The sequence below is a fragment of the Rana temporaria genome, chromosome 8, assembly GCF_905171775.1.
Source record: "Rana temporaria chromosome 8, aRanTem1.1, whole genome shotgun sequence".
Taxonomy (NCBI): domain Eukaryota; kingdom Metazoa; phylum Chordata; class Amphibia; order Anura; family Ranidae; genus Rana; species Rana temporaria.
The window spans coordinates 59,951,302-59,966,944 of NC_053496.1; the positions used below are offsets into that span (position 1 = coordinate 59,951,302).

At 45.0% G+C, this 15,643-nt stretch overlaps 1 protein-coding gene across 3 annotated transcripts in view; it reads left to right on the forward strand.

The window, feature by feature from the left end:
• Nucleotides 1–15,643, forward strand: part of LOC120946983 (arsenite methyltransferase-like) — a 77,241-nt gene that overhangs the window by 39,175 nt on the left and 22,423 nt on the right. For 2 of the 3 annotated variants that reach the window (XM_040361867.1, XM_040361869.1), the window contains exons 6-8: nt 3,091–3,160; nt 6,628–6,709; nt 11,682–11,810. In XM_040361867.1, coding sequence (XP_040217801.1) covers nt 3,091–3,160; nt 6,628–6,709; nt 11,682–11,810 — 281 coding nt within the window. The remainder of the gene's footprint in view (nt 1–3,090; nt 3,161–6,627; nt 6,710–11,681; nt 11,811–15,643) is intronic. The other variant, XM_040361870.1, reaches the window with a different exon arrangement.

Here is a 15,643-nt window from a genome sequence, read left to right on the forward strand (position 1 = left end):
ACAACTTGTGGCAGGTGACATGGCCAGTTGACGTGGCAGGTGACGTGGCCAGGTGATGTGGCAGGTGACGTGGCCAGGTGACATGGCAAGTGGACAATCCACAACTTGTGGCAGGTGACGTGGCCAGTGGACAATCCACAACTTGTGGCAGGTGGTGTGGCCAGGTGACATGGCAGATGACGTGGCAAGTGGACAATACACAACTTGAGGCAGGTGACGTGGCAAGTGGACAATCCACAACTTGTGGCAGGTGACGTGGCCAGTTGACGTGGCAGGTGATGTGGCCAGTGGACATTCCACAACTTGTGGCAGGTGACGTGGCCAGGTGATGTGGCAGGTGACGTGGCCAGGTGACGTGGCAAGTGGACAATCCACAACTTGTGGCAGGTGACATGGCCAGTTGACGTGGCAGGTGACGTGGCCAGGTGATGTGGCAGGTGACGTGGCCAGGTGACATGGCAAGTGGACAATCCACAACTTGTGGCAGGTGACGTGGCCAGGTGACGTGGCCAGTGGACAATCCACAACTTGTGGCAGGTGGTGTGGCCAGGTGACATGGCAGATGACGTGGCAAGTGGACAATACACAACTTGAGGCAGGTGACGTGGCAAGTGGACAATCCACAACTTGTGGCAGGTGACGTGGCCAGTTGACGTGGCAGGTGACGTGGCCAGTGGACATTCCACAACTTGTGGCAGGTGACGTGGCCAGGTGATGTGGCAGGTGACGTGGCCAGGTGACGTGGCCAGTGGACAATCCACAACTTGTGGCAGGTGGCGTGGCCAGGTGACATGGCAGATGACATGGCAAGTGGACAATACACAACTTGAAGCAGGTGACGTGGCAAGTGGACAATCCAACTTGTGGTAAGTGACGTGGCCAGGTGATGTGGCAGGTGACGTGGCCAGGTCACGTGGCCAGTGGACAATCCACAACTTGTGGCAGGTGACGTGGCCAGTGGACAATCCACAACTTGTGGCAGGTGACGTGGTCAGGTGACGTGGCAAGTGGACAATCCACAACTTGTGGCAGGTGACGTGGCCAGTTGACGTGGCAGGTGACGTGGCCAGTGGACAATCCACAACTTGTGGCAGGTGATGTGGCCAGGTGATGTGGCAGGTGATGTGGCCAGGTGACGTGGCAAGTGGACAATCCACAACTTGTGGCAGGTGACGTGGCCAGTGGACAATCCACAACTTGTGGCAGGTGGCGCACTCGGCCAGCTCAGTGGCCTTTTTGCAGGACATTAGAGCAGCCCAGGGGGCAAATGCATTCTTGCAACCCAGCCCAGTCCGCCCCAAGGGCCTTGGTACACCTCTGGGTAGAAGTGACATGCGGGCCGCCGAGGGTCGTTCGCGGGCCGACGAGGGCCGTTCGCGGGCCGCGATCGGCCCGCGGGCCGCCAAGGGCCATTCGTGGGCCACTACCGGCCCGCGGGCCGCCGCGGCCCACCGGGCATATGCCCGGTATGCCCTATGGCCAGTCCGGGCCTGGGTTCCAGTGAATAAGAGTGACACTGTATATGGTACTGAATGTTGTCTTTACATAGCATCAGCACTTGGATGGTTGGTTTTTAGTTATGTTTTCCCCCTTGCCAACACTACTAACCCAGCACAACAGACATTCAGGGTGATAACCCCATGACGAGGGAAGATGAGGATGCTTTGAAAAGGGTCTACACAGAACAGGTCACTGTTTCAAAGCTTCGATAAATTATGCTGACAGTTAATGGGGCTCTTCAGAATCTCCAGGGCTCAGGAGAGAATATTGGCATGAAAGCGATGTTATGTGTGACCAACCTGCAACCACCAATCTGGTAGAGGTGTCCTTTAAACCCCTTACCTCTTTACTAGTGAGAGCAAGTCTGAGATTGGTAAAAACAAAACTATGCACCAATGTAGCATTTAAGTTTGTTGACAAACTACTATAGAATACTTTATTAATCCCAAAGGGAAATTGGGAAATTGTTACCCGATCTGTCGGTTTGTCTCTTGCAGTGTCTACCAATTACTGTTCTATCCAGGAGGAACGTAGTGCCTACCATTCCATGCTTCTCAGACTCTAGCAGAAAAGAAAAGGGACCTGGTTAGAGAACATTTTTAGCATGCATGATCTCTCATGAGGGGAATTTTAGGAGCATTCTGTGTTCACAACTTCTAACACCTTATATATGATATGATCATCAGTTCCATCATTTACCAGCTCAACCCCCCCCCCCCCATTCTGAAAGGTATAAACATGGCTGGGGGGAACGATTCACAAGGGCCTGATTTCAATGGGGATTCCAGCCACCATGACTGGTTTATAGGACAGGTAGCAAAAAATATAGGAAAAAAATGACCCCCCCCCCTACTGCTTGTTTGTACACACGACGAGAAAACTGCCATTTTTTACATTAGTCGGGAAAACCGGTCGTGTGTATGCTCCATAGCAGTTTTCCCGACGAGAAAACTGCCCGCCAAAAAATTCGAACCTGCTCTATTTTTTCCTATTGTGTTTCCCGTCAGTCTTTTTCTTGTCGCGAAAACCGCTCGTGTGTATGCTTTTCCAAGGGGAAAAAAACGTGCATGCTCAGAATCAAGTATAAGACGGTAAAACTAGCTTTCGTAATGGAGATAGCACATTCGTCACGATGTAACGGACTGAAAAGCACGAAGACTGAAAAGCGCGAATCGTCTCTCACCAAACTTTTACTAACACGAGGATCAGCAAAAGTAGCCCAAAGGGTGGCGCCATTTGAATGGAACGTCCCCTTTATAGTGCCGTCGTACGTGTTGGACGCCACCGCGCTTTGTTCAAGTGTTTTTTTGACTGAACGCGTGTATGCAAGGCAGGCTTGAGAGGAATCTGACCGGGAAAAACTTTGGGTTTTGGCATGTCAGGAAAACCGGTCGTGTGTGCAGGGCATTAGACAAAAGGTCTCCATAGTGAGTTGTTGCATTATCTTTCTAAAAAGCAATACATCACTACTTCAGACTGGTGTGTGGGAAATAAAGAGTTTTGTCTCTGACAATGTTGCATTAGTCAGGTTATAAATGTAGCGAATAGTATAACATAGTACAAGCAACTTCTTCCTCCTGTTTCCTGCAGATCGAACTGTGTGATAAACCTTTCTCCTGATAAGAAGGCTGTGCTAAAGGAAGCTTACCGTGTTCTAAAGGTAAAATAATAATGTTACATTTAATCATTTCCCCCCAAATCCAACTCATTTGATGATTCTTTCAGAAAAAAGTTAGTCATCAGAATCCTTATTGTCTTGTGTCAGCGTAGAGAGTCGTTCTTATTTCTCCCATGTGTATATTCAGTATATATCTTAGTTCCAGTGAAGGGAACGCTTAAAGCGGAAGTAAACCCATCGATTTAACAGTTTCAAAAAGCAGTTACATTTCCGGCATGCCGCGGGATTGCTAACTGTCACATTGGTTGTGCTCTCAACCAAACTGTCAAACCATCCAATGGCTGGTGTCATAACTGATCACATGTGCAGCACCATGGCAGTTGAAGATTAAACATAGGCCAAGATGGCAGCTTCCTTGGCTGAAAATGATAGGTGGGTTTACTTACACTTTAAGGCGTCAGCATACCAAGACATTTTGGACAATTTTGTGCTCCCAACTCTTTCGGGGATCTTTCGTTTGGGGATGGCCGCTTCCTTTTCTAACATTACTGTGCACCAGTGTACAAAGCAAGGTCCATAAAGACATGGTTAAGTGAGTTTGGGGTGGAGGAACTTGACTGGCCTGCCCAGAGTCCTGATCTCAACCCGATAAAACCTTTGGGATGAATTACAGCAGAGACTGCGAAACATGCCTTCTTGTCCAAATCAGTGCCTGATCTTAAAAAACGCACCCCTAAACCTTGTGGACAGCCTTCCCTGAGGAGTTGAAGCTGTTATAGCTTCAAAGGATGGGCCAACTCAATATTGAACCCTACGGTCTAAGACTGGGATGCCATTAACGTGTGTGTAAAGGCAGATGTCACAATACTTTTGACAACATAGTGTGTGTGTGTGTGTGTGTGTGTGTATATATATATATATATATATATATATATATAAAATATATATAATCAAAAAGATTACAGCGCACACACATACATAAATGCCATTTAAATATTGCAAGGCTATTTAAAACACCTGAACATAGTCAGCAAAAAATATGGGGATTTGGTCACACCACATGGCCATATAGTGCTTAAGCCCACTACTACGTCAAAGTACACCATTATCAGTGGGTCCTTCACTATTCACGGAATAGTATTTAAATGTATCTATTGTGTGCGCTGTAATCTTTTGTTCTGTTTGCATGATCTTATAGCAGCACCATCTTTAATGCAGTTTTAGGGCGTGCCCCCCGCCCAAGTCTTTGTTTTTATATATACGCATTTCCTATATTTCTGTAGCACTTTTCTCCCTGGAAATTAAACTCACTTTATCTGTAGGAGGTGAGGGAGTCATTTTGGGTGCGTTCAGTAGACTACCATATCTACCAGCATGTCTTTGGCATGTGGAGGGGGGCAGTACCCAAAGGAAACCCATACAAGCTCAGACAGGGCATGCAATCGCCATGTAGATATTGTCCTGACTGGCACTCCAGACGAAGACCCCACTAACCACTAAGCAACTGTTCTGCATGTATGAAAGATATCCTTACTTTAAAATTGGAAAATTGGGAGATTTTCTTTTGATAGTACTGACTAAGGCTCCATTCACACTTTTGCTACTTGTCATGCAACTTTGGACACATGACAAGTCACAGCCAATTATTTTCAATGGCACCCGTTCAGATCGGTACGACTTAAAGTCACAACGACTTTGAAAAGGTACCTGCACTACTTTTATGCTTAGTGCCAGAGAGTGTAAAGTCTAATCAAAGTTGCACTCAAAGCCGCATCAAAGTCACGCATTGGAAATCGCACGACTGCGTAAGTGTGAATGGGGCCTAAAATTTTAAATTTGTTATGGATATTTGTCTTGGATAGTTTCCTCCATTGCCTTCTTTGTTTTTGTTTTCTGGAAGATGAAATGAATTGTGTAGCATTTCCGGCTATACAAACACTTGAACAAGACAGCTAAGTGCCTGAAATCCTGTTCTTGGCATTTACTAAACCTCTAGAAAAATAATATATAAATATATATTATATAAGGATTAAATAGCATACTGGGGTTGCTTTACTATAGGCAAATAGACTGTGCCCTTGATAAGTGCTGTTGCACTCTGCAAGTGCAGTTCTACTAATTTTCCTTAATAAATGTAATGTGGTAAAACTTCACTTTGTAAAGAATATCCAATCAGGTGCAGGAAAAATGAAAACAAATAATAATTTTGCACATGTTTGGATGAATAAAATAAGCAGAGCTTTACCACATTCACTAAGCTCTGGGAAATATTAGAGCATTTGCACTTGCAAAGTGGACAGTCTATTTTCCTTTAGTAAATCAACCCAACTGTATGCTTTATGTAATAATAGTAGCATATTTCTATATGGCCACTAGGTGGTAGTATATTCCTACATTTTATCTGAACTAGTACTTTGTAGGTGATATCTATGAAACATGTACTGAGCAACAATGCTCACTCCTTTGGAAAATACTAGTTACCTGGAAGTCATGCTGATCCACTGACTTCAGCACTTCTGACGCATTTATAAAGGTCAACAGATCTGATTTCACCCCTACTTTGGCTGCTGCATTCTTTCAATTATTAAGGACAGAAACAGCCAGGCAACTATTATTTCTTATAAAAAGGATCAGCAGAAGCAGCCCGATATTTCTCTGAGTGCATGTTTCCTATTAACAGTCCTTTAACTATTATGGATGGATGCAACTAAGGTCTATCAAGCTCCTGTGGCTTCAGTCCTACATTCCTCTGGGCATTTATTAGATGAGGTGCTGAACCACCTAACGCTAAGTGTGTTGAATCACATCCCAGCCTTAGGGCATGCATATTGGGCATCGGGAATGCCAGCGCCATACTTAATGGATAATTATGGGCTGCTTGTCTAATTAAACTAGACCAACAGTTAGGTGTCGTAGGGTTTGTATTTATGGTTCTCTAATCATTTGTGGTTTTCATTCACAAAACCATTAGAAGAATGGAAATGAAAGAGGAAGCAAACCCTGGTGGGTTTTACTTCCTCTTTATTTCCCTGAAAAGGTAAAGCATAATGGACTACTATGCATCGCATAGTAGCCCATTATGTGTCACTTACCTGAAACCAAAGCCTGTGATGTCCCCACTGGCTAGAAGCATCCATCTTCAGCCCTCTTCCTTCCGGGGCCGCCGACTCCGGCTCTGTGACTGGCCGGAGGCACGTGACGGTAGCTGTCAGTCACGGCATGACTCCCTCTAGAAATGGCACCCTTTGCCCTTTCTAAAGTGCGTATGCGCTGAATACATTGGCACATGCGCAGAAGACGACAGCGTTCGGGGACATTGTAAGTATCTCCTAAACCGTGTAGGTTTAGGAGATATTTCCAGCACCTACAGGTAAGCCTTAATATAGGCTTACCTGTAGGTGAAAGTGGTTGCACAGGGTGTACAACCACTTAAAGGAAGGTTATGTAGTATGTTTCTCATTCAGAGGGTGGCATTGCTTATTTAAATGTCTTCATATTCTGTTTTTCAGTATGGGGGAGAAATTTACTTCAGTGACATGTATATTGACAAAAAGCTTTCAGAGGAACTTGCAAGAAACACAATGTTGTGGGGTAAGTACAGTGGGATAAGTGCTCATTATAGGTCTGATGTATAAAAACTGTTACTTATAGCAATAGCTGTTTCCAGTTCCAATTTGAAGATTAAAGCAGAACTTTACCCATAACAACTTAATAAAAAAATATGCTCTTTAGCAAGTAACATACATTCCACATTAACAATTGTGCTACCAAAATTAGTGCTGTAAATTAACTCCAGCATTGCTCCTGTTTCTTCTTGCTGGAGGCTGCCATTAGAGCCCCAGCAGTAAATAGTAAAGCAAAACTAAACCCATCGACTTAATGGTTTAAAAAAACTGTTACATTCCTGGAATGCCGAGATTGGCTGTCAATGTCACATTTGCTTGTGCCCAAACTGTCAAACCATAGATACACTTGTTTGTTCACCTTTTAACCTCCTCCCTCCTGGCCACTGTACATAAACGGCCAGGTGGGCCTTTCGTGGTTCTGAGTGTACGTACAGGAACGTCCCTCAGAACGAGAGCCCACGCAGTGGCACAATCCTGTAATGGCTGTGATCACAGGACACAGCCAAAATGGGATTAGGATATGGGTGCTGTGATTGGCCCTCCCGATCACGTGACAGCCGTGTCCACTCACTGCCTTTACAGTGTAAACAGACACTTGTCTCTGTGACCGTTCTCCCTAGTGAGCTCAGTGAGAGCCCACAGTGTGTGTGTGTGTGGGGGGGGGGGGGTCAGTTAACCCATACAGTGCCCTACTGCAAGGTAAAAAAAAGATAATTCTGCTTTAAACAATACAATAAAACATGTTTCCAGTAAAAAGGCAAATGTTTCTTTTTTCTTTTTGCTACAAAGCTACATATATTACTAAAATATAAAAGGGATACAAAAAATCAGCCCATGGACATAATTTGTTGACATGTGACCAATACCATATGAAGACAAAAGGAACAATAAAAATAAAACAAGAAAATAGATCTATAGAGAAGATAGTGCCCTAAAAATAATATACTTTCATAAATGTTTTTATTACACATTTAAAATACAAATAGGATGCTTTTTACAAGGGTGATCCGTATTTTGTTCTTTTCTGATCTGTGATTACACAGATCAGAACAAATAGAGATGTTTTACTATGTGTGGGAGGAGGTAAATGGACTTGGATCTACCTACTGTATATCCACCCACCTCCTGAGTCCATTCAGGTCCATCAGACAGAACTGAAAAAGTTTGCATTTGGTTCAGAGTTTACTGACTGGACCAGAGATGGGCACATATAGGCAGATGCAAATACACTTATCTTCCCACCTATAGGGATTACATGAGTCGGAACAAATGTGACATCCAAAGCATTCTGATCTGACCTAGGATCCCCTGCTGAGACTGACTGGACACCATCTGTGTTAAAGTTAAAATATTATTATAGTGGTCTATATGGTCTTGGCAGGGTTGCTAGTAAATTTACATGCCAGGTTGTAATGTCACCATTGCCTTCAGAAAAAACCCTGTATCTACAGTTGTGTTCATAAGTTTACATACCCTGGCAGAATGTATGATTTCTTGGCAATTGTTCACTTTTATTTCACTCATGTGTTTACTCTTTTTAAATCATAATCACAACAGAAACTACCCAAATGACCCTGATCAAAAGTTTACATGCCCAAGTTCTTAATACCGTGTATTACCCTGTTTAACATTAATGACAGCTTGAAGTCTTTTGTGGATGAGGCTCTTTATCTTTTCAGATGGTAGGTTTTTAACAGTGAGAGATAGAATAACAAAAAAAAAAATATCCAGAAAAACACAATTAAAGAAAAGTCACAAATTCATGTGCATTAGTGAAATAAGTATTTGATTCCCTATCAACAGCAAGTTTTCTGGCTCCCAGGTGTCTTCTATACAGGTAACAAATTGAGATTAGGAGCACTTCCAATCTCTCCACCATAGCCAAGACCAATCAGCTGTCCAAGGATGTCAGGGACAAGATTGAAGACCTACACAAGTCTGGAATGGGCTACAAGACCATCACCAAGCAGCTTGGTGAGAGGGTGACAACAGTTGGTGCGATTTATTCGCAAATGGAAGAAACACAACATAACTGTCAATCTCCCTCGGTCTGGGGCTCCATGCAAGATCTCACCTCATGGAGTTTCAATGATCATGAGAACGGTGAGGAATCAGTCTGGGACTACACAGGAGAATCTTGTCAATGATCTCAAGGCAGCTGGGACCCTAGTCACCAAGAAACCAATTAGTAACACACTATGCTATGAAGGACTGAAACCCAGCAGCCCCCGCAAGTTCCCCCTGCTCAAGAAAACACATGTACAGTCCCGTCTAAAGTTTGCTAATGAACATCTCAATGATTTAAAGAACTGGGTGAAGGTGTTGTGGTCAGATGAGACCAAAATCAAGCTCTTTGGCATCAACCTAACTCGCTGGGTTTGGAGGAGGAAGAATGCTCTCTATGACCCCAAGAACACCATCCCCACTGTCAAACATGGAGGTGGAAACATTACGCTTCATATGGTGCTGCCGGAGAGACAGCGGCCACCCTGAAACAGGAAACCTGGGGCAGCAGTCATGGCACCAGTTTAAACTAGAACATAGGCAAGAATTAAAGGCCAAAGAAGACACATAATATCACTTGTAATCAGTTGAAGTTTTATCAATTTTGAACCATTAGCATCTACTTTGTGTAAGTGTCTTTTACATTGTGCTATAATCAATTCATAGAGTAACATAAATGAACTACTGCATAAAATACCTGATTTCATAGTGGATCATAATAATACTTCACAATTATCATGTACACTACTATTTGATTCAGGTGACTATGAGTTTGTTTCTGGTACCTACCGTCTCTTCAAACTGCCAAGGGAGATTATGAAGGAGCAGAACCTGGTGATGTTCACAGGAGGAATTACTGGCTATGAAAAGAAAATCCAGTTTGATGCAAACTATACATTCATGGTACTATAATATGAAATAAAAGAGAACTGGGTGAATTTGTTGTGGTCAGATGAGAAAAAAATCGAGTTCTTTGGCATCAATTCAACTTGCTTTCTTTGGAGGAGGAGGAATGCTGCTTATGACCCCAAGAACACCATCCCCACTGTCAAACATGGAGGTGGAAACATTATACTTTGGGGGTGTTTTTATGCTAAGGCGACAGGACAACTTCACTGCATCAAAGGGACGATGAACGGGGGGGGGGGGGGGGCAATCTACTGTCTAATCTTGGGTGAGAACCTCCTTCCCTCAGTCAGGGCATTGAAAATGGGTCATGGATGGGTATTCCAGCATGACAATGACCCAAAACACACGGCCAAGGCAACAAAGGAGTGGCTCAAGAAGAAGCACATTAAGGTCCTGGAGTGGCCTAGCCAGTCTCCAGGACTTAATCCCATAGAAAACATGTGCAGGGAGCTGAAGGTTTGAGTTACCAAACATCAACCTTCAAATCCTAATGACTTGGAAAGGATCTGCAAAGAGGAGTGGGGCAAAATCACTCCTGAGATGTGTGCAAACCTGGTGACCAACTACAAGAAAAGTCTTACCTCTGATTGCCAGCGAGGGTTTTTCCACCAAGTACTTGCGAAGGGGTCAAGTATTTATTTTACTCATTAAAATGAAAATCAATTTATAACTTTTTTGAAATGCGTTTTTATGGAAATTTGTGTTATTCTGTCCCTCACTGTTAAAATAAACCAACCATTAAAATTATAGACTGATAATTTCTTTATCAGTGGGCAAACATACAAAATCAGAAGGGGATAAAATACTGTACTTTTTTTCCTCATTGTATGTGCTCTTATATTATTTGTATTTGTAGCTGCTGACTTTTAATTTTTAAATTTGTTTTTGAGACTGGATCTCCGCTTTAAAGTCTATGGCCCGGATTCAGAAAGGACTTACGACGGCGTATCACCAGATACGCCGTCGTAAGTCCAAATGTGCGCCGTTGTATCTTTCTGCGTATTCAGGAACTGAGATACACCTGAATTTTTCAAGATACGACCAACGTAAGTCTCCTTACGCCGTCGTATCTTGGGTGCATATTTACGCTGGCCGCTAGGGGCGCTTCCGTAGATTTACGCGTTGAATATGTAAATGAGCTAGATACGCCGATTCAGAAATGTTACCCCTGCTATATGAGGCGCAGGTAATGCAAAGTATGGACGTCGGAACAAGCGTATATTTTTACGTCGTTTACATAAGTCGTACGTGAATGGGGCTGGGCGTAGGTTACGTTCACGTCACAGGCATTGAGCCGGCGTATCTTAGGGAGTAAATTTGACGTGATTCTGAGCATGTGCGCACCGTTCGTTCGTCCATGCATTTACATGGGGTCACGCTTCATTATCATACAACACGCACACTACTTGCCTACTTTGAATTACGCGGGCTTATGCCGGCCCATTTACGTTACGCCGGCGCACATATGGGAGCAAGTGCTTTCTGAATACAGTACTTGCCTCTCCAAGTTACGCCGGCGTAGCGCATATGAGATGCGCTACGCCAAACTAAAGATGCGCCGATCTCTCTGAATCCCAGCCTATCTCTTTTACCTACATGGGAGGTTTGATACATTTTGCAAAACATATAAATTGTAGCGCTGAATAGTAACTAGATGATGTAGAAACTAAATATCTAGGTGAAAAAATATCAAACATAAATAGAAATCACCAGATGAATGGTGTGCAATCAACCAATATATAACAAATGTGAAAGTCCAAAAAGTCATGTGTAAACTGGGTGAAACTTTATATGTTTTGTCTGTTATTTTCCATTTGTCTATTGGTTTTTGTAGCTGCTCACCATTTAGATAGCGCGGATTTATTTTGTTTTGTATTTTGATACATTTTGCAACCTAAAAGATAGACCAAGTTTTCTGCAGCACAGTGAGGATAGTGTCATATCCTAGGTATAATTGGATTTCACAGAATTGTCTGCATTATATGACTATACACACAGTGACAGTCCAATTCTTATAAATACAGGGGAGGGAATTGGTGGAGCATTGTTGTGGAAAGACCTCTATCAAGTGGCTGAAGAGATTGGATTTAGTCCTCCTCGACTAGTCACCTCCAGGTACCTCACCATTAACCAGGAGCTGAGAGATATTGTTGGTAAGTTGACTGGAATACTGTTATATGTACATACATATATAGAATTTATTTTTAGGGCAGAGCTAAATCAGACCGAAAGCCTGTGTAATTAATTATATTGTCCCAAGAAGCATGCTGATCAGAGTAGAAAGCAAAAGAAAATACGAAAAACTGCGCTGTAAACCAACATGAAAATAAAAACTGTGGAAATTATCTTAAATATTAACAATATAAATACCACACTAAGTGCATAAATGTAAATGTACCCACATGATTATATATTAAATAGTATAAAAGTCCAATTGCCAACAACTAAATGGCAGCAAAAAGGAAAAAGAAAGCCCTGATATGCTTCAAACAAAAGTGATTCCACAATGACAGAAACGTGAAGAAAAGCCTAATGGCACCAATACCACACGTGTCCCTTCACCAGAACGCAGGTTAATTATGCCTGGAAGTCAAACACCCACTGGACTGGAATAGGTCGTAGGAAGATGGACGCGGGAAATCATGACTAAGCATTAGTTGTTAATGCGAAACGCATCAGCTGTCTATCCCACTGTATGCTGTTGTGTGCTGTGCATTTTTTCCTTTTTACAATAAAGAGCACGTCTTTTTTCAACAAGACTTTTTGGAGTGCGGCTGTCCATCCATTCTCCCACCTGCTTAATTCTATGCATTGCCAGCACCCGTGTGATTCCTGAGTGGACATTGATTACCTGCCTGTGCTCACCTGGAGCGGCGGTCTCCCTACCTACATTTACACTTAAGCCCCATACACACCATCAGATTATCTGCAGATTTTTGTCTTCAGATTTACCAAAACCATGTAGTACAAGGGCCTGCCTGATTGCATATAAATTGAAACTCTGAAGGTTTGACCTCATATTAGATCAGACCTGGGCAAACTACGGCCCGCGGGCCGTATACGGCCCGGGGGACCTTTTAATCCGGCCCACCCCCGCCGCCGCCGAAATCGCTGCTGCCACGTTAATCACCGCGGCGGGGAACATTACAGACAGCGTTCGTTTGAACAGCTGTTTTCCCCGCCGCGCATAGACACTCCCCCTTGGACGGATCTGTCCAATCGCGAGCAAGGGGGAGTCACATAGACACTCCCCCTTGCTCGCGATTGGACAGATCCGTCCAAGGGGGAGTGTCTCTGCGCAGCGGGGAAAACAGCTGTTCAAACGAACGCTGTCTGTAATATTCCCCGCCGCGGTGATAACAGTAGGCAGGGCCGGGAGGGGTCACTGTGCCCATCACACGCAGCCACTTGTGCCAACACATGCAGCCACTTGTGCCAACACACGCAGCCACTGTGCCACCATAAATTGTCGCCACTGTGCCAATCACATGCAGCCACTGTGCCAATCACACGTAGCCACTGTGCCAATCACACGCAGCCACTGTGCCAATCACACGCAGCCACTGTTCCCATCAAACGCAGCCACTGTGCCAATCACACACAGCCACTGTGCAATCAATTGTTGCCACTGTTCCCAAACACAGCCACTGTGCCAATCACATGCAGCCACTGTGCCAATCACACGCAGCCACTGTGCCAATCACACGCAGCCACTGTGCCAATCACACGCAGCCACTCTGCCAATCACACGCAGCCACTCTGCCCATCAAACGCAGCCACTGTGCCACTCACACGCAGCCACTGTGCCCATCAAACGCAGCCACTGTGCCAATCACACGCAGCCACTGTGCCAATCACACGCAGCCACTGTTCCCATCAAACGCAGCCACTGTGCCAATCACACGCAGCCACTGTGCAATCAATTGTTGCCACTGTTCCCAAACACAGCCACTGTGCCAATCACATGCAGCCACTGTGCCAATCACACGCAGCCACTGTGCCAATCACACGCAGCCACTGTGCCAATCGCACGCAGTCACTGTTCCCATCAAACGCAGCCACTGTGCCAATCACACGCAGCCACTGTGCAATCAATTGTTGCCACTGTTCCCAAACACAGCCACTGTGCCAATCACATGCAGCCACTGTGCCAATCACATGCAGCCACTGTGCCAATCACACGCAGCCACTGTGCCAATCACACGCAGCCACTGTGCCAATCACATGCAGCCACTGTGCCCATCAAACGCAGCCACTGTGCCCATCAAACGCAGCCACTGTGCCAATCACACGCAGCCACTGTGCCAATAACACGCAGCCACTCTGCCCATCAAACGCAGCCACTGTGCCAATCACACGCAGCCACTGTGCCCATCAAACGCAGCCACTGTGCCATCACATGCAGCCACTGTGCCAACACACGCAGTCACTGTGCCATCAATTGTTGCCACTGTGCCCATCACACGCAGCCACTGTGCCATCAATTGTCGCCACTGTGCCCATCAAACGCAACCACTGTGCCATCACACGCAGCCACTGTGCCATCACATGCAGCCACTGTTTAATCAATTGTTATTGATTAAACAGTGGCTGCCTGTCCCCAGCCTCTGTCCCCCTCCTGTGTCATGTCCCCAGCGTCTGTCCCCCTCCTGTGTCATGTCCCCAGCGTCTGTCCCCCTCCTGTGTCATGTCCCCAGCCTCTGTCCCCCTCTTGTGTCATGTCCCCAGCCTCTGTACCCCTCCTGTGTCATGTCCCCAGCCTCTGTCCCCCTCCTGTGTCATGTCCCCAGCCTCTGTCCCCCTCCTGTGTCATGTCCCCAGCCTCTGTCCCCCTCCTGTGTCATGTCCCCAGCCTCCGTCCCCCTCCTGTGTCATGTCCCCAGCCTCCGTCCCCCTCCTGTGTCATGTCCCCAGCCTCTGTCCCCCTCCTGTGCCATGTCCCCAGCCTCTGTCCCCCTCCTGTGCCATGTCCCCAGCCTCTGTCCCCCCTCCTGTGCCATGTCCCCAGCCTCTGTCCCCCTCCTGTGCCATGTCCCCAGCCTCTGTCCCCCTCCTGTGCCATGTCCCCAGCCTCTGTCCCCCCTCCTGTGCCATGTCCCCAGCCTCTGTCCCCCTCCTGTGCCATGTCCCCAGCCTCTGTCCCCCTCCTGTGCCATGTCCCCAGCCTCTGTCCCCCTCCTGTGCCATGTGTATAACAAGTACTCGTACCAGTTTTCCAACAATGATATTTACTGCTTTTTATAAAGAAATACAATTGATTTTATGCAGTATTGAGTTTAGCCTTTTGGCCCGGCCCTCCAAAATATTTTTAGTTTCTCATGTGGCCCCATCGAAAAAATAATTGCCCACCCCTGTATTAGATGGTTTTGGTAAATCTGAAGACAAAAATCTGCAGATAATCTGATGGTGTGTATGGGGCTTAAGTGTGGTATTTATATTGTTTATGATTTAAGATAATTTCCACAGTTTTTATTTTCATGTTGGTTTACAGCGCAGTTTTTCGTATTTTCTTTTGCTTTATTATTTGTGTTGTCGCACAATTTTGTTACTGCTGCTTTATATTCATAATATTGCATTTACTGCTAAGTTAGATGCATTTTCAGTATTTCACTTATTTGTATTGTGTTTAGTCACCATTAGGGAGCGCTGTATTTTCTCTTCTTTTCTGTTTTACCAATAGTAGAAAGCAAAGTGATGGGTAAGCTCATCACTGTGCTGCTTCTCTTTTCACTGTCCATTCACAAGTTGGAGCAGATCCAGAATGACCTGGTCTCAGCGAAGGTGGGTTGAGTAATGATAGCCATGAGATTGGGGACATATAATGGCATAAAGAAAGTACTGTGGGGGAAATCGCTGGAATGAAGATGAATATTGCAGCACTACCTGCTTTTTGTTTTTTAATAAGCTATTATTTTGAGCTTATGTTTCCTTAGAGAAAACACATATCTAGCCAATTATCATATTATTCCAGTTTTTGCAAGAAAAA